This window comes from Neolamprologus brichardi, chromosome 23 (genome assembly GCF_056152115.1).
Source record: "Neolamprologus brichardi isolate AB-2024 chromosome 23, ASM5615211v1, whole genome shotgun sequence".
NCBI lineage: Eukaryota > Metazoa > Chordata > Actinopteri > Cichliformes > Cichlidae > Neolamprologus > Neolamprologus brichardi.
Genome location: NC_142125.1, coordinates 43,962,929 through 43,990,718, shown reverse-complemented (window position 1 = coordinate 43,990,718; position 27,790 = coordinate 43,962,929). Strand labels below are relative to the sequence as shown.

Genomic DNA, 27,790 nt, shown 5'->3' with positions numbered 1-27,790 from the left:
TGCATAAGTAATGTTAGTAATCAGGCAACTGGTAATCTGTCACATTGTTTATTGTTTTGATAGGAAAACATTACCTGATGTATCCACAAGCCTGCTGTTAAACTGACTTGATCAAATTTTGATGATTGGGATCAGTAACATGATGCTGAACACATGCTGCACTATCAGTTTGAGTTCTGCTGCTCCTAAACCCCCAGACAACGTAGTCTGTGTGCAACTCTCTGCCAAAGAGTTTGGGGGAATGACAACAATAAATATTTAATAAAAATAAAACTCTGTAATATTTCAGCACAAGAGATATAACGAGTCTGGCTGCTGTGAGTCTCACTCAGCTTCCTAAATATTGAAAAACCGACTTTCAATTAGTTGGAAATGTTTAATTTAAATGCAGTAAATCATTTAGGCATTGAAGTTTCTTAAAATCCTTTATTACATTTAAATGTGAAATGAGCACAATCAAGGTGAGTCAAAACTACAAGGTGCAAGTATTCACATGCATTCATAATGCCAGTGAAACTCACTGTACTGAAATCTTCCCCACCAAACAATTCAGGCTATTTACGGCACTTTCAACCCAACTCTGTGCTACTCATGATGTTTTAGAAGCTGAACTTTTGCATCCAAATGAAGTCTTCGGCTCCAAATGTAACGCATGCACAAGCTGCAGAGCACTTTAAGAAAGGGGGCAGGAAGCAGACGGGGAACAGTGAGGAGGAGGGGCAGCTCACTCACCTGCTCACCCAGGTTTGACGTGTCCTGTTATCAGTGCATTGTGGCAGATGCACAGCAGCAGCAGAGGCTCCCAGATTTGATGATCTTTTAACAGCACAGCAGCAGTCAGCTGGAGACCGGGATGATCCTGCAACAGGTCAGAGTCACCTTCATTTTCCAATGTTTTCCTCCCTGTTTTTCTCTTCCATGGCTTCGTTTACATTCCTTATGCATGAACTATAAAGGACACATGCTCCTCAGAAACACAGGAGCACGCTTACTTGCTGTAATACTTGAATATTTGAATTGAATCTTTGTCATATTTTTTGTTTTCTAGTAAAATGTTACCTTTTATCACTTGATAAAAAACAACACTCTTACCAATAACACAGCAGCTTTGTGTTTTTGCTGTAGTCAGAGGACGGTGTAGCTCTGCCAGTGGTTTAGGTAAAACAAATGACTTTACTGATGTCAGAGACAATCGTAACTGATTCTGTGAAACAGAAAGAGCTTGGTTAAATAAATGACTAACGGTAATAAAAAAAGAGATTTGTCAAGCGTAGCTGGATTAAAGCGCTTAACAAAGACAGTATGAAAAATGAGACATAAAAACATGAAAGACCAGCAGAATAACTCCCAGCAGCATAAACAGCACAGGGCAGAAAGCTGTGGAGCATCTCATGAATATGCACTCGGAGAAAGTGAGTCTGCATTCATTCATGAAGTAAAACAGCTGGTGAATGTTATAGGACGTCTTGATGCTCAATCATCCAGTTTTCAGTTTCAGTTTTCAGTTTTATTTGTCATATGCAAGTTAGCACAGGGTCAACATTGCAATGAAATGTGTTTGACAAGCAGCAGTCACTCAGCAGCATGATACAGTAGGAGAAAATATAATAAAATATAATAAAATAAAATAAAATAAAATATAAAAATAGTAAGGAGCAAAATATTAGAGAGATGGTAAAAGAGAAAAGATGTCTAAATATATATGTATCTATAAATATAAATATATGTACACTAGTGATTAAATAAGAAAAACTTGAAAAGAAATATGACGGGAGGGCAGATGGGATATTGCACAGGAATGAGCAGCAGAAAATTACAGTATTGCACTTTAAATATAAATATCAATGACACCAGGTAAGTAAATCTCCAAAAGTGGATTCTGTTCATCTCGACGTTTTCAGTGGGAGAAACGTTTCATCTTCATCCAGGTGACCAGCTGACAATCTTATAAACTGTTCCTTCAGTGGGCTGGTGTCAGTCATTATGAAAATGTTTATAAGGCTGGAAGCCTGCAGACAGCTGAGGCTGAAGACGTCACCTGATGATGACGAAACGTTTCTCCCACTGAAAACATCCAGATGAACAGAATCAACTTTTGGAGATGGACCTTCTTTCTTTGAGGGGACAACACAGATCTCCCAAAATACAAAACAACTTTGTCTCATGGTAACTGGATAAACAAGCCTTTCTTTACAGCTTCAGATTGTTTATCTTCAGCATCCACATTACTGTTTGTTATTTTCTTTAACAGCCTAAAATGATACGCGGGCCAGGAACTGGTTGATTTATTTAATAACTTATTTATGAATAATATAAGGAAATCCTACAGAATCGTATTAATACAGTGGTACAAAAACCGATCTTTTAAAAAGTAAAGGACTGGTTCATAACACGTTTCTACTCTGAGCACTCAAAGCACTTTCTCTATGTTTACGCCTGCTCTCATCTCTGTTGTCCTCCCCTGTTAGGTCAGTCTAGTCTACATGTTGCTTTTTACCCTAGTAATGTCCCTGTGTGTTGCTCTCTCGTGCCTTAATCGCTCGCTTTATATCACTTTATATCACTTCATATCACTTTATATCACTTTATATCACTTCATATCGCTTTATATCACTTTATATCACTTCATATCACTTTATATCACTTTATATCACTTCATATCACTTTATATCACTTTATATCACTTTATATCACTTTATATCACTTTATATCACTTTATATCACTTTATATCACTTCATATCACTTTATATCACTTTATATCACTTTATATCACTTTATATCACTTTATATCACTTTATATCACTCCTCTAGTCTGTAGCTTTCTGTTTTCATGCATCCCGCTGTTCCCACGTACTGACTCGTTTATTCCCTTGTTCAGCATGTTGCTCCTGCTGTTGCCTGTACTCTGTGTGTTTTGCATACTTCCTGTTTTACTTTGACAGTCACTTGTTCTGTGTGTACTGTAATCAGCTGTGCTTCCCCATCTCATCAGTTGATTGTATCACCCTGGTGTTTCCTCTCTGCCCTATTCCCATCCATCTTCTGCTTGTATCCTTGATCTCGTTCTTTCGGTCACTACCCACAGCTCGTGGCCATAGGTGAGGGTAGGGACGTAGATCGACCGGTAAATTGAGAGCTTCGCTTTTACCCTCAGCTCCCTCTTCACCACGACGGACCGGTGCAGCGTCGCATCACTGCAGCTGCAGCACCTGTCGATCTCCCGGTGCCTTCTCCCGTTACTCGTGAACAAGACCCCGAGATACTTAAACTGCTCCACTTGGGGCAGGACCTGCCCTGTTCCCCTATCATGTATAGTGTCTGCGTCTCCCTGTGTCGGGCGTCTCGTTCTCCATCTACTCCTGGCTGTGTGTGCTGCCTATCCGTTTGGTTCATAGATTTTATACTTCTTGTATTTTGTAATCAGAAATAAATCTGTGTTTTGAGTCCTGCCTCTGAGAGGCTGCAGTTTGGGTCCCCAATCCTGCCTGCTTCACACGGCCTTTGACATTGTGAGCAGCTTTTAACTATCTGGGTTGCTCCCATCACAAACTTCCTTGACAATCCCCAACACCTCTTTCTGTGACTGACTCTTTTTGGTATTGTTTTCTGAGTCGACCTCCCTGGACGTGGCTGCAGGAGGAAAATTGAGACGGATAATCTGAATGGTAACAAAAGAGCCCAGAAAGACTTCTGAAGAGATTCAAGGTGAACTTCATGCTCGAGGAACATCAGTGTCAGATCACACCATCCATCGTTGTTTGAGCCAAAGTGGACTACATGGGAGATGACCAAGGAGGACACCATTACTGAAAACAAACAATAAAAAAGCCAGACTGGAATATGCCAACCTACATGTTGACAAGCCACAAAGCTTCTGATGAAGGATGAGACAAAAATGACACGTCGGGTCTATGTTCACAGACTTTGCTGCATCTGGCACAGTGTCTTGAATCTCTGCAGGTACAATGAAATCTCAAGACTATCAAGGGATTCTAGAGAGAAATGTGCTGTCCAGTGTCAGAAAGCCTGGTCTCAGTCGCAGTCATGGGTCTTACAACAGGACAATGACCCAAAACAGAGCTAAAAAACCCCAAGAATGGCTGAGAGGGAAACATTGGACTATTGTAAAGTGGCCTTCTATGAGCGCTGACCTCAGTCCTATTGAGCCTCTTTGGAAGGAGCGGAAACATGCCGTCTGGAAAAGGCGCCCTTCAAACCGGAAACAACTGGAGCAGTTTGCTCACGAAGAGTGGGCCAGAATACCTGCTGAGGTGCAGAAGTCTCATTGACAGCTACAGGATGCCTAATCAGAATAACAAAAGCACAAAGAAACACAAAACACTGAGTCGACAGACTCAGGACAGTGTGTACTTCTGTGCTGCTGTTGTTTGTGTTAACTGAGAACGTAACAATGGCACAACACATCTCGTCTGAGGTGGACAAGCTTTCAGTGTGTGGTCAGAATGATTAAGCAAACATTTAGGGAATGTCTGATTTAATATAAGGAAGTATATAGAGTATATTGTGTTTGAACCACAGACCCATGAAGAGAACAAGTACTCCTATGTAACTGAGTTAAAACTATTGGAATCATGATGTTCATATGGGATTGTGTTAAAAGGAAGTATTGAGAGATCATATAATCATAAAGAGAAACAGTATATATTCATGTCAAGTATATAAATATATGATTACGCTGAAAAAAATCATTTGAATCTGTATGTGATTGAGCTAACGAGAGCTGTTTGTTTGAGGCCTTTCTGTCTGTTCATTGGGTTAAGATCAGGCGAGTGGCTTGACCCTTCAAGAATATTCCACTGCTTTGATAAACTGCTGCTTACCACTCGTAACATTGTAGCAAATTCTTAGATGTTTTTTCTGTTTTCACAGCTCAAGCATGGCTTGTTTTACCTGCATGGGGAGCTCCTTTCACTGCATGTTGTTAGTTTACAGCAACGTTTTACAAATGCAAGCACCACACCTCAAATCAACTCCAGGACTTTTATCTGCTTAAGTGACAACGACATAACAAAGCAGCTGCCCACACCTGCCCATAAAAAGGCCTTTGAGTCAACTGTCCAGTTAATTTTCATCCCTTTAAAAAGAGGCCCAAACCGCTGATCCAATTCAAATGTGGATGAATGCTGAGAGTCTGCACATTATGTCCATGAGAAATGTAACCAGAGTAATAAGATGATTTAAATGAAGTAATCTCTGACCTGGTAGGTGAAAAATCAGAGAGAAAGAGGGTAATAGGGTGTGGCTGGACATCAGGTGACTGGATGTCAATGAAGTTGATGTTAGATGTCATCTCGGCACATGTGACCTCTAGAAAGGACATCTAAGAGTGACTTGAAGGCATATTTTACAGTCAGAGCTGTTCTCCTTGTCTTGCACTGACTGCTATGTTTTGCCCTTTAGATGGCAGAGTGACCACACAACAAATGGCTTCCACAGGAAATGGCCTCCGTAAGTCAGCTCGTCTTGTTTATGCCTGCTGTGGTCGGGTAACTTTAATTAATAAGTATATGTTCCTTTCCCCCTTGACCTTTTTCCTGTGTGTACACTGGAACATCTGATTCATTTTAAACAGTTCATTATAGCATCATTCTCGTCACTCTAATTTTAGAAACATAATCAAAGAACACAAATAATACAAAGGTGAGCAGAATATCTGCTTAATATTTGATTCACAGATGAAACAAACGAAATCTTATTTTGTTAAACTGACTTAAATGAAATGTTCTTTTTTTAAATTCACATTTAAGATGCATATTAATCTTTTTGTTTAGCATATCTACTCAGCAGTAGATGTCTAGACAGTGTCATGTGTGATGGAACTTCACATTAGCCTGTCAGAAACTTGAAATTAAAATTAAATGTTTGCATTTACATTTCTTCGAACCATGCTTTATTTTTTTATTTGTGATGACTGTCTCTTTTACACAGGTAGTCAGGGGGATGATAACCTCCAGGCCATGCTGGTGGGGGCGATGATGAGGAAAATTAAGTCTCGTAACTGGAAGAAGCAGCGATATTTCAAGCTGGAGGATGACTTCATGACCATCTGGTACCAGTCTAAGAAGACTGGCAATGTCCGCTCCACATGTAAGAGAACAGCTATAATTAAAGAACCAAAATGACCTAATAGACCCTTTCCAACAGTGGGCGTTTTACTATATGTGTGTGTGCGGGTCACAAGTTCTTGGCATTAAGCATGCTGACAATCTGGCACAATCTGGGTAATACACAGGCTTGAAACCATTTTCTCACTGCTTTCCTGTCTGTTGTGTACAGAGATGGGCAGTAACGCGTTACTGTAATCCGATTACTTTTTTCAAGTAAGGAGTAAAGTAAGGGATTACTATTGCAAAAACGGTAATTAGATTACCGTTACTTTGACGCTGCGTTACTGCGTTACTAAAACCGTGATTTTTTGTGAGAATGTCTCATGACAGTGACGTAAGCGAGTGCGACGTTCGTGACAACAGCTGTGTGCAGATCAACAATGGATCATATATCGAGTGCAGAGAGAGTATGAGCGTGCAGCGTTTAAAGCGTGGAAGTACTGACCTTACTTTGAGTTTGATTCCATAAAAAGTGACAAAAACATTAGTGTCCGTTGTGCGTGGGAAGAAAACTTCTTTTTACAGCGAAAAAACCCCTAAACTTCCAAACAAGCACCGAGTAGCTACGACGTAATGGGAAACTCACAGAGAAACTCGCGGATTCTTCCACTGACCGCTGCACACCTGCACCAGGGTAACCCTCCGCCTACCCCACTCCTGCTTTACAGGTGAAAATAGAGCAACAGGACCACTAGTCTTTGACTTTATTTATTTTCTGCTGTGTTTTACTTGCATCTATTTGAAAGACTGAGTGTAAACACACAAAATATTTTATTTTATGTGCTGGAATGTGCAGAAAATAGGTTTAAATGTTAAACTAATTAAATTTTTGCTTGATGCATAAAGTTAAAAGATTAAAACTAATAAAACAAGTTTTAAAAAGAGACTTTTCCATCTGATTACATTTTGTATGATGATTATGCAGAAAAAGTAGAATTGGGCTGAAAGATCTATCACTTTATCACCTATTCAGGTTGTAAATCGTGTTTTTAAAAAGGAACTAAGTAATTAATTACTTTTGAAAATAAGTAATCAGTAAAGTAACTGGATTACTTTTTTGGGGAAGTAATCAGTAATTAGTTACTGATTACTTTTTTCAAGTAACTTGACCAACACTGGTTGTGTACATGTCATCCATGCATCCACCATGCCAAATTTTCATCGTTTTCACCAAACAGGATTTGATTTTCATCGATTGTTCATTTTGCTGTTTTAGTTTTTGATTGTTTTTTGTCTTGTCTTTGTTTTCTCTAGTTTTTGTTTTGTTTTAAATAATATGATATTTGCAAAATTTCATGTGAGCAATATTTATTTATTAATTGTTTTTTTTTTTTTTTTGTTGCTTCATTTTCATGTCTAAAACCTCCTAAATCCCATTTTCTTTGTTCCTAGTTTCTGTGAATGATGTGGAAGCAGTTCGAGAGGGGCACCAGAGTGAGGTCCTCCTCAGTATTGCAGATGAGTTCCCACCCGACAGATGCTTCACATTGGTCTTTCGTGGTCGCAGGGGCAATTTGGACCTGGTGGCCGAGTCAGCTGAGGAAGCACAGTCCTGGATATGGGGCATGAGGAAACTGATTGAGAATGTGGAAAACATGGGTGAGAGGGAGAAACTCGATCAGTATCCTTCACTCAGTGTACATACATATGCGGTCAACCTAACTATACATAAAGAATTTGTGTTGGGTGTACATTACATCACATTACATTTTTCAGTAATACAGTCATGAGTTACTGTACTAAACTCAATAATCTTATAATCACATTTGCATGTCAGATAGAAAGAGAAAAAACCAAACATATCTTCTTCTTCCTGCAGACATGTGCTACTCTTTTGTGTGCAGGGAGGAGAACTATAGTGCCGGGTCTACAACATTTGGGGAGATTTGGGGTTTATTTTTATTGCATGAAAACACAGTAATAAAGTATGTCAAGGAAAGAAACTGCAGTATACTGCTATCAAAATGTCAGCTCTTTGCAAACATCTGAACAGATAGCAGGCGAACACAAAACTGGCGACAAACCCAGTGTGATCTTACAGCTACATGTATGCTGACCTCAGCCAGCAGCCAGGGTTGGATCTTTAGCAGGTAACATGATGAGCAGTCAGGCTTGTTGTACTGTAGCCTTCATTTCTATGTGTAGCTGTGGCAATTGCAACAGCAGATCATCTGCCTCCAATTTAAATGTTAGACAAAGATAACACAAGTAAACAAAATGCAGTTTCTAAATGAAGGTGTTTATTATTAAGGGGGAAACCCTAAAGGGGAAAAACTCCAAACCTGCATGGCCCGGTGTGAAGTGATTGCCCCTAAACCTAATAACTGGTTGGGCCACCCTTAGCAGCAACAACTGCAATCAAGTGTTTGCAGTAACTGGCAATGAGTCTTTTACAGCGTGATGCATTTTGGCACACTTGTCTTTGTAGAATTGTTGTAATTCAGCCACTTTGGAGGGTTTTCGAGCACAAACCGCCTTTCTAAGTTCATGCCACAGCACCTCAATCAGATTCAGGTCAGGACTTTGACTAGGCCACTTCAAAGTCTTTATTCTGTTTTTCTTAAGCCATTCAGAGGTGGACTTGCTGGATCATTGTTCTGCTGTAGAACCCAAGTGCTTACAGCTTGACGTCATGAACAGATGACCGGACATCCTCCTTTAGGATGTTTTATTTGACAGCAGAATTCATGGTTTCATTTACCACAGAAAGTTTTCCACGTCCTGAGGCAGCAAAACAGCCCCAGACCACACTACCATCACCATTTTTACTGTTAATATGATGTTCATTTTCTTAAAAGGTGTGTTACAACTGTGTTACTTTTACCCCAGATATAATGGGGACAAACACCTTCCAAAAAGTTCTGCTTTTGTCTCATCAGTCCAGAGAATATATTCCCAAAAGTCTTGTGGATCATCAAGATGTTTTCTGGCAAAACTGAGGTGAGCCTTTAATGTCCTTATTGGTCAGCAGTAGTTTCTCTTGACCTGCTCTGACTGCTGCTTTTGATACAGTAGACCAGGGGTCCCCAACTCCAGGCCTCGAGGGCCGGTGTCCTGCAGTTTTTAGATGTGTCCTTGATCCAACACAGCTGATTTAAATGACTAAATGACCTCCTCAACATGTCTTGCAGTTCTCCAGAGGCCTGGTAATGAACTAATCATTTGATTCAGGTGTGTAGACCCAGGGTGAGATCTAGAACCTGCAGGACACCGGCCCTCGAGGCCTGGAGTTGGGGACTCCTGCAGTAGACCATCTCATGTCCCATTTATATACCATGTGGGCATCAAAGGTGCAGCTTTTGAGTGGTTCAGGAGAGAACTTTCTCAGTCCACTTTGGTGACTCTGTATCTTCCTCAGCCTCTCTGGCATGTGGTGTCCCACAAGGAGTCCTTCAGGTGCCTTTTGGCAAGCTGGGACAGGTGACCTCTTTCAAACTTATGATTCTTTCTGACAGTCTTGTCATCGCCATAGTATTATTCATATACTCAAGAGTACTACTCCATTTCTCTTCATATTTACACCATGGAAGTACTTGAATCCACCTTCAATGCTCCCGGCTTTGCTTTACCTGTACTACTACATTGTCACACATAAGATCCCAAACATATTTTTGTATTTATACCTTCATGCAATTTGCACATCTCGCTTACAAATTATCAGTCTTACTTTTACTGTTTTTAACTAACTTCATTTCTACCTTTCTTTAATTTTTATCACCATCCATCCATCCATTCATCCTCTTCTGCTTATCTGGGCCCAGGTCAGGGGGGCAGCAGCCTAAAAAGAGAAGCCCAGACCTCCCTCTCCCCGGCCACCTCCTCCAAGAGATATAATCCCTCCAGCATGTCCTGGGTTTGCCCCGGGGCTTTCTCCGGGTCGGACATGCCCACCCAGGAGGCATCCTTTTCAAATGCCCAAACCACCTTTTCAATGTAGAGGAGCAGCAGCTCTACTTTGAGCCCCTCACAGATGGCTGAACTCCTCCTCCTATATCCTATCTCTAAGGGAGAGATCAGCCAAGCTCATTTCTGCCACTTGTATCCATGTTCTCGTTCTTTCAGTCACTGCCCACAGCTCATGACCATAGGTGAGGGTAGGGACATAGATCAACAGGTAAATTGAGAGCTTCGCTTTTACACTCAGTGCTCTCTTTACCACGATGGACCAGTACAGCATCTGCATCACTGCAGCCGCACCACCAATCCATCTCCTGCTCCTGTCACTCGTGAACAAGACCCCAAGATACTGACCCGGAGTGGGGACCCTTTTCCAGCTGAAGACCATGGCCTAAAAACAAAGGGCAGCCCTGGCGGAGTCCATCAACCACCTGAAATGAGTCTGACTTATTGCCGGCTATGTGGACCAAGCTCTTGCAACAGTTGTGTAAGGATTGAATGGCAACGCATACTCCTGAAGCACCTCTCGCAGGACACTCCGAGGGACATGGTTGAATGCCTTCCCCAAATCCACAAACAAGATTTAAACTGGTTGGGCAAACTCCTATGCACCCTCAAGTATCCTCAAGAGGATAAAGAGCTGATCCAGTGTTCCACGACCAGGACAAAAAACACATTGTTCCTCCTGTATCCAAGGACTTTCCTTTCCACCACACCAGTCTGCCGATCCAGATGTACCGCCCCGGAGCTCCACACAACACTGAAGAGGCATGTCAACCAAGACAGCCCTACAACATCCAGATCATTTAGGAACTCATCCACCCAAAGGGCCGTGCCACCAAGGAGTTGTTTAACTACCTTAGTGACTTCACCCCTGGAGATAAGCGAGTTGCCCCCCTCGTTCCCAGACTCCACCTCAACGGAAGATGTGCCAGTGGGACTAAGGAGGTCCTCAAAGTCTTCCTTCCTACAATTTTCCTACAAATTTCTCAGAATTTTGCCAGAATCTCTTCAAGGCAGTCTAAAATTCTTTTCCATGGCTTCTCCAAGCTCCTCCCACACCCAAGTTTTTGCTTCAACCACTGCCTGAGCCATGTTCCCCTTGGCCTGTCAGTATCTATCAGCTGTCTCCAAAGTACCACAGGCTAGCCAAGCCTTCTTCAGCCTGGTGGCTCTCTTCCCCTCTGGTGTCCACCATTTGGTTCGGGGGTTACCACCACGACAGACACCAACCACCTTGTGGCCGCAGCTCAGTGCAGTGGCTTAAGCAATAGAGGTACTGTACACACACACACATATATATATATATATATATATATATTGGGGGTGCAACGATACTCGTATGGATATTGAACCGTTCGATACAGTGCTTTCGGTTCGGTACGCATATGTATCGAACAATACAACATTTTTAATTTATTTGATCAACTTTTGTTCTGACGATGCTGTCTGTGTTGAGCGCTCAGTGGATCTGCGCTCGACAGTGCAGCCTAGGCGGAATAGTCGAACGCAGATCCACTGAGCGCAGCGCAAGCTAGCGAGACAGAAGCTAAGCTCTCGTTGCAACATGGCAAATTGAACCTCCCCCACCCTCATTCAGATCTGGCATTTGGAACTATTTTGGTTTTCATGTGACGTATGACCCTGAAGGTAAGCGCGTCATGGACTAAAGTAAAACAGTATGTTGGATGTGCCACGCAATGCTCAATTACATGGGTGGGAACTAGTGTGTTAGCGCAGTTAGCTCGTTAACGTGTTGGCGCCGTCCAGCCCCACGCACGGGGCGATCCGCGGTAGCTCGTTAACGGAGATTTGCCGTGTTGTGGCGTTAACCTCATTTCAGATTAACGCTGACAGCACTAGTGAGAACACAACGAATATGACTGCACATTTACGCCGACATCATCCTAGTGCAAAGACAAGTGGAAGCAGACAAAAACAACAAGCACGCATGCTACAAACTTTACCCGAGTCATTTAGACAGCCGTTAGCACATGATTCTCCTTATGGGGACCTGATATGTTTAATATGCTGCTGAGAATATAGCCCAGAAGAAGCGTATAGTATAGCTTTTATTTTGGAAAGAGACATTTCTCTGTAATAAACTCTCTTTTCCAAAGATGAGCGATTTCTCCATCAGATAGATTTATTATTTTATTACTTTGTTGTTTCAGCAACATTACATTTAAAAACTGTACTTTTGAGTTAAAATATATATTTATAATTTTAATAAATGACAAAGTAAAAAAGCATGAACATTTTTTTTGTATCGAAAAAATATCGAACCGTGACACCAAAGTATCGAACCGAACCGAACCGTGAATTTTGTGTATCGTTGCACCCCTAATATATATATATATATATATATATATATATATATATATATATATATATATATACATATATATATATATGTATGTATATATATATATATATATATATATATATATACATATATATATATATGTATGTATATATGTATATATAGAGATAGATAGATAGATAGATAGATATAGATATAGATATACATACTGCACTTTGTCATAGTATAAGCCCTTACCAGGCCCCTGTGACTCTTTTAATTGTGGTGTTTATTGTGATTTTACTATTTTTATTCTTTGTCATGATGCTGTTAGGCAACAATGTCCCTTGTGAGATCAATAAGGTATCTGTCTGTCTTGACAGTGACCATTGTACCATTACTGTAGCAAAACAAAGTTTTATTAGAAAGTTCCTTGATTGTTGTACTCAGATGGATTGGTGAATGGTTCAAAAAGGCAGACAAGAACAATGATGGCAGGATGAACTTTAAGGAAGTGCAAGACCTGCTGAAGATGATGAATGTGGACATGAATGAACATCATGCTCACCACCTTTTTACAGTGAGACACCTGTACTAAATGTGTATACTAACAAAGTATACACATTCATGTGATTTAAATATTCAGTATTAAGGTTGTTTGGGTTCTGTTGTAATGTCCTTGGTACTAGGATTAGGAGATTATTAAATCCAGTTCTTTGTATTCTTCAATGGCCAAGAAAGACACGGCTCAAAGTGGTCTAACTCAAAAGATCTTTAATTTGACATATTCCAGAATATGGAGACTCAGCACACACAGCAACGCCAGCTCAAGTCTCAGGCAAAAACAGGAAGTTTGGTTATTTATATACTTCATCTAGACGTCACACACACTTGAGGTTTCGATCAAACACTCTACTTAGTTTCACTTTCTGCCTGCAGCTCCTATTTTTGCAAAAGCATGCAGTTTCCTGTCAGCCTGCGACCTAGTTTTACACTGAAGTCTGGGCCTCTCATAAAACAATCTAATCAGCAAATAAGCATTAAGAATATATATTTATTTCTCAACAAGATCTTACACTTTGATGCATCTGTCCACCTTGCTACAGTACACATTTTTGCCTCTTGTCTCAGATGGCTGATAAGTCCCAATCAGGTACCCTGGAGAATGATGAGTTTGTGCTCTTCTACAAGATGTTGACTCAGCGAGAGGATGTACTGAAGGTGTTTCAGGAATACTCTGTTGATGGTCAGAAGCTATCCCAAAGCAACCTGGAGGACTTCCTTAGAGAGGAACAGCTTGAGGGGGATGATATCCAACTGCATGCTAAGCAGCTCATTGAGTGCTATGAACCCTCAGACAAAGGTGCACACATTGTAAAGAATACATCTTGATGTTTTGTTTGAATATAATTTTTATGACATTAGGATCAGTCTATTCCCTCATGAGATTTTATGGTACAGTTAGCATATTACGTTAAAAGACATTGACACCATCTTACTGTCATTCCAGCCAAGCGCATGAATGCCATGACATTTGATGGCTTTTTGATGTACCTCGGCTCAGCTGAAGGCTCCATTTTTAACCCACAGCGGAGGGGGATCTTTCAGGACATGACTCAGCCACTCTGTCATTATTTCATCTCATCGTCCCACAACACCTACCTGATGGAGGACCAGCTCAGAGGACAAAGCAGTGTGGAGGGATACATCAGGTAGCAGTACTGGCTTAAAATTACCATGCTTTCATCAAATTCACCCCAACTTTCTTCTAAAATATGTTGCACATGAAGACCTGGGGTAGCTACTGAACCACTCCTAACAAGCTTGTCTGCAATATGCTAGCTTGTCCAGAGATCTAGAGAATAGCACCTTGAAAGAGTAGGGGTTTGTAAAATTGCACAGTAAGCCAAAACATGGTTGCTCACAGCTAATTCATCAGGTTGAGATTTATCAGTTCGTATTCGTAGTCCAAAGTTGGATTATCATCAGTTTTGATCATTTTGGTTTGCTTAAGTCACGCACAAGTAAATACTGGACTAGATCATTAATAATTAAATGCTTTCCTTTGTAATCGTTTTTGTATATTTGTAATATTCTTCTTATGAATTTCATGCATGTATTATTTTAAGACAGGTGGGGATTATGTCTCCACCCCCCGTCTTCATCATTAATGATCTTGGCCAGTATTTACTTGGGCGTGACTTAACCAATTAACCAATACCAACCTGTTATATGTCAGCTGATTTATCTATGAAGATGTGATTGGTTCATTTGGATTTTTTTCTGTTTTCTGAAGCACACTTCTACTATGTGTTACTATGACCCTGATGAAGGCCACAAGCCAAAACGCGTTGGTCAGTCAAAAAAAATTGTTCCTTTTTCCTTTGAGTGTGCTGTCTTTAAGTGTGCTCTTCCACTAAGAGTACACCTTGGGTGGTTCAGTGGAGTACAGCTTGTTTTTTTTCTCTCTGGCATACCTCTTTAAGCAGCTGGCCAAGGCTGTGAGTCTTTGGTTGGGAGTTTCCAAGGCTTCAGTTATGAACAGCACTTTTTAGGTACCTCTTTTACCATCGCACCTTTCTACAGCTCCGATAGTTGGCTAACTTCCCTCCATTATGGCTTGATCTTGGCTTCTTGTCTCCTTCTCCATGGAGGGCACTTTTTCTTGTAGCTGTTCATTTTGGAGCCAGGCCACATCTTCTAGTAGACCTTCAGAGGGTCTCGGTAACTGGACACTTGCTACGGAGAGTCCAGGTTTCTGTTGGAGAACTTGTTCCCTTGGTGCTCAGAAAATAACCGAAAACTGAACATCCTATCACGGGTAATGGGAAATACAGACTCAGTCGTGAAGCTCTGGTTTATTTACAGTCCCAAAAAAACGGTCTTAAACATGAAAAGAAGTGCAATAGTCCAACAGTGCTTTTCTCCAAATTCCCAGTGGTGGTGCAGGTGAGTCTCCCCAGTGGTAATCCTAGCAAGCTCCTTCTTTCCAACCCTCCTCCCTGTACTTTTCCTCCTAAAAGACAAGCGACAACAACAGATGAGCAGGTTAGCCAGCTAAAGCTGCATCACCATCACCAATAACGAGCACACTTTACTTACGAGTACAATCCAGCGTCGACTGCCATCCGGACACACCGTTACCTCAGCCAAAAATGGGGGCTGATTAGTGAAAGCTGGGTTGAAGTTTAGGTACAGGTGTGTTGGCTGCTGAGCGGAGACACTTCCGGGTCAGGGGTCGCCACACTCTCACTCTCCCGGAAGCAGACCCAGAGGGCGGGGAGAAGGAAAAAAGGGAGAGAGAGACACACACACAAGCAGGTCGTCCAGGGAGGACCTGAAACAACTTATCATGACCTTTGGGAGGCACAGGCAGGTCCACTCCCCACCTTACAGATGGAGAATGGCTCCACAAACACCATCGCCCCGGTAAAGAAGGCCCAGCAGCGGATTCACTTCCTCTGTGTCCTCAGGGAGAATAACCTGTACTGGAAGATGCAACTGGCCTTCTACGACTCCTCAATGGAAAGCGTTCTCTCCTACTGCTATGGTGTTTGGTACACAGGGGTCAAGCACTATCAGCAAACACTTTCCTCGCCCACCCCTGCCCACCCACCTCATCAATATGAGCCATGGTCTGAGTAACTCTCATCACTAAGGCCAATCACACACAGACTCTACTCAGACCAAGTCCTTTGCTCTACTTTCAAGCACTTTGCAACGTGTTCTCCGATGTGTTCCTTTTCTATTGTTTTTAATAGATTCGTCTTCATTGTATATATTTCTCCTGTTTGTTATTTATACCTGCCGTCTTACTATTTATATTTTATTTATCCACAGTTGGTGTGGAGCACCCATAATTTCATTATACATTTACAATGGAAATAAAGGGCAATTCAATTCTATTCTATTTACGACACTTAAAACAGAGCAAAGTGGCTTAATGCTTCCCACGTCTACTTTTTAAATTTAAATGTAAAATTCTAAATTTTAAAAGTAAGTAGACATTGATTTAATTGATTTCAGAATTTTTTTCTCAATCAATCAATCAATCAATGTTTATTTCTATAGCACATAAAAGTGTCCATAAAAGTGCTTCACACAAGTGAATGCGGGTTACAACAAACGACAACAAAAACAGTTACAGTTATGTAGCACAAATGCAGACCAGGTGGAAGTCCGAACTAATTTGCTTAGAAGGCTAGATTAAACAAGTGAGTTTTTAAGTGCGATTTAAACGATTGTATAGGTTCTGATGTGCGAATATCGATTGGAGGGTCGATACTCTAGTCTTTCGTTGGAGCCTTGGTTGCACTAAGAGCAGTTGGTTAGAGGATCTAAATGCTCTTATGGGGCTATACAAGTCGATGAGGTCAGTGAGGTAACTTGGTGCCAGGTTATTTAAAATTCTCAAAGTATACAAAAGGATTTTAAAAACGATACAGTATTTGATGGGGAGCCAGTGTAGATTGGCTAGAACAGGGGTGATGTGATCATGCCTTCTGGAGCCAGTTAAAAGGTGTGCTGCGGCATTTTGAACTAATTGCAAGCGTTGGAGGAGAGAGAATTGGAGGCCGAAATATAGCGAGTTGCAATAGTCCAATCTGGAACTAATGAAGGCGTGGATAAGCTTTTCAAAGTCTTTATGTGGAACATAGGGCTTTGCCTTGGAAGTTTGGCATAGCTGGTAAAAACTCTTTTTTGCAACTGTGGGCACTCGCTTGTCTAACTAGACAAGCTTTTCTAACTGGAAAACATTCTTATCACTGTAATCCACTGAGTTTAATAAAATAAAGAGAGGGCCTCGACCTCATATTATTTTTAAGTGATTATTTCTCCTGACGGTTTGCCAGAACCTCTTCGAGGCAGTCCGAAAGTCTTTTTCCATGGCCTCTCCGAACTCCTCCCACACCCGCAGTAATGCAGACGCTGCACCGGTCCGTCGTGGTGAAGAGGGAGCTGAGTGTAAAAGCGAAGCTCTCAATTTACCGGTCGATCTACGTCCCTACCCTCACCTATGGCCACGAGCTGTGGGTAGTGACCGAAAGGACGAGATCGCAGATACAAGCGGCGGAAATGAGCTTCCTCCGAAGGGTGGCTGGCATCTCCCTTAGAGATAGGGTGAGAAGTTCGGCTATCCGGGAGGGGCTCAGAGTAGAGCCGCTGCTGCTCCACATCGAAAGGAGCCAGCTGAGGTGGTTTGGGCATCTGACAAGGATGCCCCCTGGGCGCCTCCTGGGTGAGGTGTTCCAGACCCAGGACACGCTGGAGAGATTATATCTCTCGGCTGGCCTGGGAACGCCTTGGTGTTTCCCCGGATGAGCTGGAGGAGGTGGCTGGGGAGAGGGAGGTCTGGGCCTCTTTGCTTAGGCTGCTGCCCCCGCGACCCGGCCCCGGATAAAGCGGATGAAGATGGATGGATGATTATTTCTCATCCATTAAATGTATCAATGAAAATATTAGAATAATACAAGGGATACCATGAAGGATTTGCTAATAGTCTTATTTTGGAAATCAATATTCAATTCAATTTTATTTACACAGCGCCAAATCACAACAACAGTCGCCTCAAGGTGCTTTATATTGCACAGTAGATTGTACAATAATAGATACAGAGACAAACCCAACAATCATATGACCCCAATGAGCAAGCACTTTGGTGACAGTGGGAAGGAAAAACTCCCTTTTAACAGGAAGAAACCTCCAGCAGAACCAGGCTCAGGGAGGGGCGGGGCCATCTGCTGCGATTGGTTGGGGTGAGAGAAGGAAAACAGGATAAAGACGAAGATAAATCAGTTAGCACAGTCACTTTGCACTAAGACTTGTAGCACTGCCGTATGCTAATGAGGAACACAACAATACCATAGATGTAACAATACTGAAATTGTTACTTTACAGAATTGCTAGCTGACCAGATGCTGGGGCAGAGGAAGCATGTTCACTGCAGACCAAGAAACCCATATAGTCAATATGGCGATTACAAATAATTCCAACAGATTTTAGGTACATAATACTTTGTTCGGTTTATTATTTTAATTTCACACGTAAAGCACATGTATAGATTCATTCCAACCCACTCTCATTCCCAACAGCCCGCTGTCCTTCCCAATGCATAAAATGCAGACGACTTTGCACTCCCAACGCCTAAAATAGCGACGATTTGTCACAATCGTCGGTATATAATGCATTGGGATTAGAACCTGTTGCCAGCGTCTCAATGAGATTCAGGGCAGCACTTTCACTAGGCCCCTCTAAAGTGTTCAGTGTGTTTTTCTTAAGCCGAGATCAACTGTGCTTTGAATCACTGCCCTGCTGCCGAACCCAAGTGTCCTTCAGCTTGAGGTCACAAACAGATGGCTGAACATCCTCATTCAGGATGTTTTGCTAGAAGGGAGAATTCATGGTTCCATTTTCCACAGCAGGTTTTCCAGGTCCTGGCAGGCAGCAAAAGAGCCCCAGACCAACACACTACCACCACAATATTTTACTGTTGGTATGATGTTCATTTTCTGAAATGCTGTGTTACTTTTACACTGGATGTCGATATGAGACACACACCTTCCATAAAGTTAAACTTTTGTCTCGTCAGCTCAGAGTATATTCCCAAAGGACTTGGGGATCATCAAGATATTTTCAGGCATAACTGAGATGAGTCTTTGTCTTTGCTCAGCAGTGGTTTTTGAACTCTGCCATGAAGGATCTCTTTCTCATGGTGGAGTCACGAACACTGACCTCAACCAAGCGAGGCATTCGGGTCTTTTGATGTTTCTCTTGGGTCTTTCTAACATCTTCATCGCTGTACTAGATTTTGAGGATCTTTTGGACTACTCTACTTTGTCAGACAGATCCTATTTAAGTGATTTCTTGATTGAGAACAGGTGGTGGTAGTAATCAGGTCTCGGTGTGGCTAGAGAAATTGAACTCGGCTTTCCAAAGATACGATACACCCCCATTAATTTATGCTATAACAGGGGGGTGCAATGATTTTTTCACACAGGATCCTGTCAGAAAGTCAGTAGAAGCAATACAGAATCCAGAATGTGTGAATAAAAGGCAGACAGGGTCGAGTGAGTGTAGGAGTTTGGAGACAAAGTTAGAGAAGCAAGGTTGAAATGGTTTGTGCGGAGGAGAGATGGTGGATATATTAGACAAAGGATTATGATTATGGATCTGCTTGGAAGGGGGAACACAGGAAGACCTCAGAGGAAGTTCAGGGATGTAGTGAAGGACATATAAAGGGTTGGTGTGACAGTGGAGGATACTAAAAATAAAGTGACATGGAGGCAGATGATCCACTGTAGGAGCAATCGAAGGAAGAAGAAGAAGAAGATGAAGGATATATTCATGGCCATTGTATTTTTTTACCTTTCTGTGAACCAAAACAGAATCAATAATAAAGGAAAGATTGTATTTGTCCTTGTTCTTCAGGGCTCTGAGTCGTGGCTGCCGATGTGTTGAAGTAGACTGCTGGGATGGTGCCAATGGAGAGCCCATTGTATATCATGGACACACTTTCACCTCCAAGATACTTTTCAAGGATGTGGTTAGTGCAGTTGGAAACTATGCCTTCAAGGTAGGATCACCTGAGTGGGTTATTTTACATTTTTATAAGGGAATAGCAGTGTTTTGGTTGATGGCTGTCCTACAGCTTAAGCAGAATGCTTTGCCTAAAACCTCTGCTCCCTGAGGATATCACACCCCCATGTGTCCTGGCAATAGCAGCATGTGCAAAGCAGACACTGTCCCATGCATGATGGCGTCTTTGTATGCAAGGCTACTGAACTCTATACGCATGGGTTGTTGAATTTACATGAAAGGAATCTAATTCCAAATTTCATATTTGTTGGAAACTCAATATTGCCCATCCATCTGCTGGTCTTACAGCCAGGCAGGCACAACCCGAGATGATGTGCAGACATTTAAGTTTTCTGTTATCATACAGTGGTGTGAAAAAGTGTCTTTCCAATTCCTGATTTCCAATTTCTTTACATGCTTGTCATATTTAAATGTTTTAGATAATCAAGTAAATTTAAATTTTAGATAAAGATAACACAAGTACACACAAACTGTAGTTTCTAAATGAGAGTATTTATTATTAAGAGGAAAGAAAACAAATCTGCGTGGCCCTGTGTGAAAATGACTGACCCTCCCTCGTTTTAACATAAACTGACATCTTTGAAGAGCTGAGTTCAGTTTCTCTACACAAACCTGATTACTGCCAACACCTGTTCTTATTCAAGAAATCACTATACAGGACCTGCCTGACAAAGTGGGGTAGACCAATAGAACCTTTAAAAGCCAGACATCATGCTGTGATCCAAGGAAAACCATTATATGGCTTTATTATGGCCTTATAAGGCCATTTTTAAAGCTGTGGGAGTACAGTGAACCACAGTGAGAGCCATTATCCACAAATGGCGAAAACATAGAACCTTTCCAGGAGTGGCAGACCAAAATTACCCCAACAGCACAGCGATGACTCATCCAAGAGGTCACAAAGACCCCAGAACAACATCCAAACAAGGCCTCAGCTGCCTCAGTTAAGGTCAGTGTTCATGACTCCACCATAAGAAAGAGACTGAGCAAAAATGGCGTGCATGGCAGAGTGTCATGGTCCTGGGTTTTGACCCAGTGAATCTTGGTTATTCATTATTGTCGTATTCCTAGGGTATATTTCCTAGTTCAGTTTTCTTATGTGTTTGAGATTTTCTGATTGTGTTTATCCCTTGTGGTTCTGGTCTAGTTCCCTGAGTGTTTTCCTTTCCCTTTGTTTCCTGTGTATGTCAGTCTTGTTCTCGTTTCCCACAGTCTTTGTCTCTGTGTTCTGTCTTTAGCGCACTCCTGTTGTGTCTCTCGCTTCCCCTCTCTTTGTTTCTTAGCCATGTCTCTGTTTCGTCTCCCTTACCTGTTCCCATGTTACTCTCCTTATATTTCATCCTTTGTCTCCTCTGTCTGTTATGACCTGTGTTACCACCTGTTTCCCATCCTCTCGTTATCCAGTGTATTTAAGTCCTCAGTTTGTATTTGCTCCTCATCACATCATCAGTCTTCAGGTAGTCCTCATGTTACCCCTGTGCTGTGTGCTCCATGCTTTGCTTTCTAGTGTCTAGCTACTATGCCAAGAGTTTAATGTTTTGTATTTTTAGTTTGTAGTAATCGGCAATAAAGCTGCTTAAGTTCAGGTTTTGTCTCCAGAGTCCTGCATTTGGGTCCTCATCCTGGCTGCCACACAGCCAGACCTTGACACAGAGTTCCAAGACAAAAACCACTGCTGAGCAAAAGGAACTTAAAGGCTAGTCTCAGTTTTCCCAGAAAACATCTTGATGATGCCCAAGACTTTTGGGAAAATATTCTGGGGAATAACGAGAAGAAAAGTTGAACTTATTGGAAGGCATGTGTCCCATTACATCTGGCATAAAAGTAACACAGCTGTAAACACATTGTCAGAAAAGGAACATCATACCAACAGTAAAATATGGTGGTGGTAGTGTGTTGGTCTGGGGCTTTTTCCCTGCCTCAGGACCTGGAAAACCTGCTGTGGTAAATGGAACCATGAATTCTGCTGTGTAGCAAAACATCCTGAATGAGAATGTCCATCCATCTGTTTGTGACCTGAAGCTAATGTGCGCTTGGGTTTGGCTCTGGATTCAAAATAGACAAGCAAATCTACCTAAATGGCTTAAGAAAAACAAATGAAGATATTGGAGTAGCCTAGTCAAAGTCCTGACCTGAATCCAACTGACATGTTCTGGCTTGACCTTAAAAAGACAGTTCATGCTTGAATGAAATACAACAATTCTGCAAAGATGAGTGGGCAAAAATCCCTCCACAGTGCTGTAAAACACTTCCAGTTATCACAAATGCTTGATTGCAGTTGTTGCTGCTAAGATGCTAAGCTGGCCAACCAGTTAGTAGGTTTAGGGTCCAGTCACCTTTACACAGGGCCTGTCTTTATAATAAATGACTTCATTTTAAAACTGCATTTTGTGTTAACTTGTGTTATAATATTTTAATTGGTTTGATCTGAAATATTTAAGTTTGCCAAACATACAAATATAGGAAAGCAGGAAGGGTGCAAACACTTTTTCACACCACTGTAGGGGCGATCGTGGCACAAGAATTGGGAGTTCACCTTGTAATCGGAAGGTTGCCGGTTTGAGCTCTGGCTCGGACAGTCTCGGTCGTTGTGTCCTTGGGCGCCAGTGTCCGGCAGCCTCGCCTCTGTCAGTGCGCCCCAGGGTGGCTGTGGCTACAATGTAGCTGCCATCACCAGTGTGTGAATGGGTGGATGACTGAATGTGTAAAGCGCTTTGGGGTCCTTAGGGACTAGTAAAGCACTATACAAATACAAGCCATTTACCATTTCACTGTAACTGTTTCCAGTCTTCAATCACAAAAGGTACTCACTCCCTCCATCTCTCTTCCTCCTCTCCCCCATTCAGGTATCACAATATCCAGTCATCCTGTCCATTGAGAACCACTGCAGTGTTGAACAACAGAGAGTTATGGCACATCATCTAAACCACATTCTTGGTGACAGGTTGTTGAAAACTATACTGGATGGCAAGGCCCTCATCAGACTGCCCTCTCCTGAGGTGAGGGCTGTAATCTATTGTCCAACTCTAATGCCATATAATTTGATAGAAATGCAAATTATCAACTAGAATGCTAAATTCAAAGAAACCCCGAACACCTATGGTATATGTTAAAGATGACTTTTTGACCCCTATGTTAGGATCTTAAGGGGAAGATTCTTGTGAAGGCGAAGAAAGATGGTGGTTTAGAGCAGAGTTTAAGTGGGATGGTGGAAGATTCTCTGAATGGGGAGGTCAGCGATGAAGACGAGGCAGCTGAAATTGATGAAGATCACCCACACCATGAGAGTATCCATTCCAGACTAAAGGTGGGTCTAGATGTTTGACACAGTCTCACAACTCTCAGACAACCCACTGTGCATGTGCTGATGATCCAGTCTGATATACAAGGTGGGCCATTTATATGGATACACCGTAATAACATGGGAATGGTTGGTGATATTAAAGTCCTGTTTGTGGCACATTAGTATATGTGAGGGGCAAACTCCTCAAGATGGGTGGTGACCATGGTGGCCATTTAGAAGTCGGCCATCTTGGATACAACTTTTGTTTTTTCAATAGGAAGAGGGCCATGTGACACATCAAACTTATTGGTAATGTCACAAGAAAAACAATGGTGTGCTTGGTTTCAACGTAACTTTATTCTTTCATGAGTTATTTACATGTTTCTGACCACTTATAAAATGTGTTCAATGTGCTGCCTGTTGTGTTGGATTGTCAATGCAACCCTCTTCTCCCACTCTTCACACACTGATAGCAACACCGCAGGAGAAATGCCAGCACAGGCATCCAGTATCTGTAGTTTCAGGTGCTGCACATCTCGTATCTTCACACCATAGACAATTGCCTTCAGATGACCCCAAAGATAAAAGTCTAAGGGGGTCAGATCGGGAGACCTTGGGGGCTTTTCAACTGGTCCACGACGACCAATCCACTTTCCAGGAAACTGTTCATCTAGGAATGCTCGGACCTGGCACCCATAATGTGGTGGTGCACCATCTTGCTGGAAAAACTCAGGGAACGTGCCAGCTTCAGTGCATAAAGAGGGAAACACATCATCATGTAGCAATTTCAAATATCCAGTGGCCTTGAGGATGATGAAGAACTGACCCACTGTCGTTGTACCCCATATACCACACCAAACCATCACTTTTGTTGGTCCAACAGTCTTGGAGGGATCCATCCAATGTGGGTTAGTGTCAGACCAATAGCGGTGGTTTTGTTTGTTGCGGCGAGTGCTACGCTGTGGGCTCTTGCTGAATGAAGCTAGGACAGCCACTGATGTTTCTTCATTAGTGACAGTTTTCTTGCATCCACATTTTGGTAAATCCAACACTGAACCAGCTTCATGAAACTTAGCAAGCAGTTTGCTAACTGTAGCATGGGTGATGGGTGGTCTCGTAGGGTGTCTTGCATTGAAATCTGCTGCAATGACCCGGTTACTGCGTTCACCAGATATCAACAAATTTTTAATCCGCTCCTCATGTGTTAACCTCTTCGACATGTCAATGGCTGTGAACAAAGAGAAACTTGTAAATAACTCATGAAAGAATAAAGTCACGTTGAAACCAAGCACACCATTGTTTTTCTTGTGACATTACCAATAAGTTTGATGTGTCACATGGCCCTCTTCCTATTGAAAAAACTAAAGTTGTATCCAAGATGGTCGACTTCTAAATGGCCACCATGGTCACCACCCATCTTGAGGAGTTTGCCCCCTCACATATACTAATGTGCCACAAACAGGACTTTCATATCACCAACCATTCCCATGTTATTACAGTGTATCCATAGAAATGACCCACCCTGTCAGGATAAACTCTAGTAGTCAATTTTATACTGATGATAAAACCTCAAGGCAAATCAGGAAATGGACCATGGTCTATGAATAAAAATCATTACTAGATTAAGCTAACTCCAAAACAGAAGCACTCCATTTGATTAAATGAAATCTTGTAATGACTGAATTTACTATATTTTAGCTAGGACTTGGAGCTGAAATTGTTTAGTGTACGTTATTTAACAGCTTTTCTGTAGCATCTAGTTCAAGACTATATTAGATACTCCTCATGGAAAATAAATCTACCAGCATAAATCAACATCAACTTCAAACCAATCATTGAAGAATATAACCATTTAATGAATATTAAAGGTCTATAATTATTACTTCCTTGATAATCTTTGGCCTGCTTGGAGATCCTCCCAGGGATCACTGAAAGTTATCCTCTAGAAAGGTGGGGTTTCACCTTTTTTCAAAATGAAGTTAAGTGTTCCAACCATTCATTACACGAGAGATGGGAGGTCACGGGATTTACTCAAGATCATTTGTTTTGATCTCTACGATAAATTGCTTGCATTGAAAACTGTTTCCTGAGGAAGTCAAATGCCGGTTGAACCATGAGTCTTATCAGAAGTAGTCCTTGGGAGAAGTTACAGTAAGCAGAGAGATAGCCTTGCTAAAATCTGTAAACTTTTATTCACATATCTATATATGATTCCAACCAATTATGGAATAATAGACTCCATAATTAACCTTATTGTGTGAAGAAGGTTCCCTGTTTACATGGACAAATTGCAGTTCCACAGCATTACGTGCTAACAACAATTTTGTTTACATTGTATTTGCTTCCCACCTGCGGTTTCCCAAGGCATGGGTGTAACCCTATTAATACATATACTATATATAATAATTTACCCTCTCCCAATTGCATCCGTCACCCGCCATTGTACCACTCAAACAGATGACTTTGATGGGAATGGGAGGCAGTGGTTTCAGCTTTCCAACCACTCTTCTCTGGAGCCTGCTCCCAGTCTGGATTTGGATGACAGATACCCTGTCTACTATTAAGATTAGGCTTCAAACTTTCCTTTTTGCTAAAGCATATAGTTAGGGCTGGACCAGGTGACCCTGGATCCTCCCTTAGTTATTCTGCAATAGACGTAGGCTGCTGGGGGATTCCCATGATGCACTGGGTGTTTCTGCTTCACTCACTATGTGTTAATAGACCTCTCTGCACTGTATCATATTAATCTCTGTCTCTCTTCCACATCATGTCTTTATCCTGTCTTCTTAACCCAATCGGTCAAAGCAGATGACAGTTCTTCCTGAGCCTGGTTCTGCTGGAGGTTTCTTCCTGTTTTTCATTTCCTAAGTCAACACCTCACACAAGTTTGTCACAAGGCTGAAACAGCCATGAGCACTCAATGGAACTCAAAGGCAGACCCACCCAGGGAAACAGAACAGGATTCACAAGGAGGGGGCTAGGAGAGAGGGAAATAGAGTTGGTGTCACTGGTCCAGGGGAAAACCTTCCAGTTACACTGATTGGAGGTGGTGGACTTTGCTTACTTGAGCAGAGTAGAGTGATTTTCAGGGAGGGGAAGCAACTGCTAGACTCTCTCAGCTCCAACAATCGCTCTCTCCGATTCCAGCGGGAGACAGGGTCCAGGAGGGCAGACAGGTGAGTAATGAAACCGTGACCGAGCTTAGACCAGTGCGGCGGAGAGAAGAAGAGCAGTGTTGAGTGAACAGGTGAACCAAGCAGGTAAGTGATATAACCTGGACCAAAACTGAGACAGACTGGAAACAGGGAGAGAATATCATTAGCCACGGGAAGTCAAAAGATCTAAGAAATTGCATAGAGAAGCCAAGTTACCACTAAAGAGTAGCAGAAAATCTGGCACAGAATGGCAGCTCAAGCTGCTCCTTAAATCCCTGCGATTGAGTCCAGAAGATGAACTGCAGATCAGTCTGGGCCTGGACGAGGTGAAAAACAGAGACTGGACTTGGTGGCTGGAGAAAACACTGGTAAAATCCCAAAATATGACAGTATTATATTTGCATATTATTTAAATAGTTAAATAGATGAAATAGCATTTGCAAATCTTCTTTGTCTCTAGATGTATTAGGGAGTGACAACCCCTCACCCACCGTGGGCAGCGAGAACTGTCTCAAGGTTAATGGTTACAGTTCTGGGTCAGGCCACCATGTTTCCTCCCATTAACAAACACTACTGTGGGAGACAAGGCAGCAGCATTACTAGGGGAGGAAATAAACACCACCATTTATATACATATATATATATATATATATATATATATATATATATATATTAGGGGTGCAACGATACACAAAATTCACGGTTCGGTTCGATACTTTGGTGTCACGGTTCGATATTTTTTCGATACAAAAAAAATGTTCATGCCTTTTTATTAATTTGTCATTTATTAAATTTTCACAGCACATTCTGCACCACATCTCTGTGCGTTCATCATTTGTTTGAAGCCAGCTCACCTCCTGCAACCACTTGTCCGAGAATACGCTCTTCTTTTGTGGTTCGGACTCCTGACATTTCTTTGGAGGTGGAGGAACATCACAGTAATTGCTTAAAGGAGCTTCTTCTACATCTTTAAGAGTTCTAAACAAATGTCTGTCCTCCTCCAGAAAATCTTATGTATGCAAACACGCGTTGCAACTTCTTATCTTGTGCGCTCTTTTTATTTTGACAGCAAATACGCACCTGCGGACCACTTATGTGCACCCCTGGTTATTTAGCTCGTCATATTGCAGCCACAGAAATTCTTTTGTCCATGAAACCATAAAGCTGCACTTTCTTTTTGCCTTATAGTCTGATTTGTCATAACTTTTCCGTTTTGTGGTAAGCTTTTCTTTGGCTGTCACTTCTTCACCCTGACCTGTCTTATTTGGCTCAGCAGAACTAAAATATATATCCTGCTGCTTTTACACACGCACTAACATAACGCTCAGCGATTCTCTGCGATCAACCTCTCACATGTTTAAGCTGCAGGAGATTTCACTTGTCATGTTTGCATAGTAAGCTAACGATTGATAAGACGATGTCAGAGGA

The 27,790-nt window shown here is 41.8% G+C and overlaps 1 protein-coding gene across 1 annotated transcript in view; it reads left to right on the top strand.

The window, feature by feature from the left end:
• The first annotated feature begins 807 nt into the window (after positions 1-807).
• The window catches only part of plcd4a (phospholipase C, delta 4a), a 39,378-nt gene continuing 12,395 nt past the window's right edge, over positions 808-27,790 (top strand). Inside the window, exons 1-11 of the mRNA XM_087835787.1 lie at positions 808-868; positions 5,423-5,470; positions 5,951-6,109; positions 7,522-7,750; positions 12,779-12,908; positions 13,460-13,691; positions 13,839-14,040; positions 19,757-19,901; positions 22,771-22,923; positions 22,973-23,026; positions 23,064-23,231. Coding sequence (XP_087691913.1) covers positions 5,446-5,470; positions 5,951-6,109; positions 7,522-7,750; positions 12,779-12,908; positions 13,460-13,691; positions 13,839-14,040; positions 19,757-19,901; positions 22,771-22,923; positions 22,973-23,026; positions 23,064-23,231 — 1,497 coding nt within the window. The 5' untranslated portion in view covers positions 808-868; positions 5,423-5,445. The remainder of the gene's footprint in view (positions 869-5,422; positions 5,471-5,950; positions 6,110-7,521; positions 7,751-12,778; positions 12,909-13,459; positions 13,692-13,838; positions 14,041-19,756; positions 19,902-22,770; positions 22,924-22,972; positions 23,027-23,063; positions 23,232-27,790) is intronic.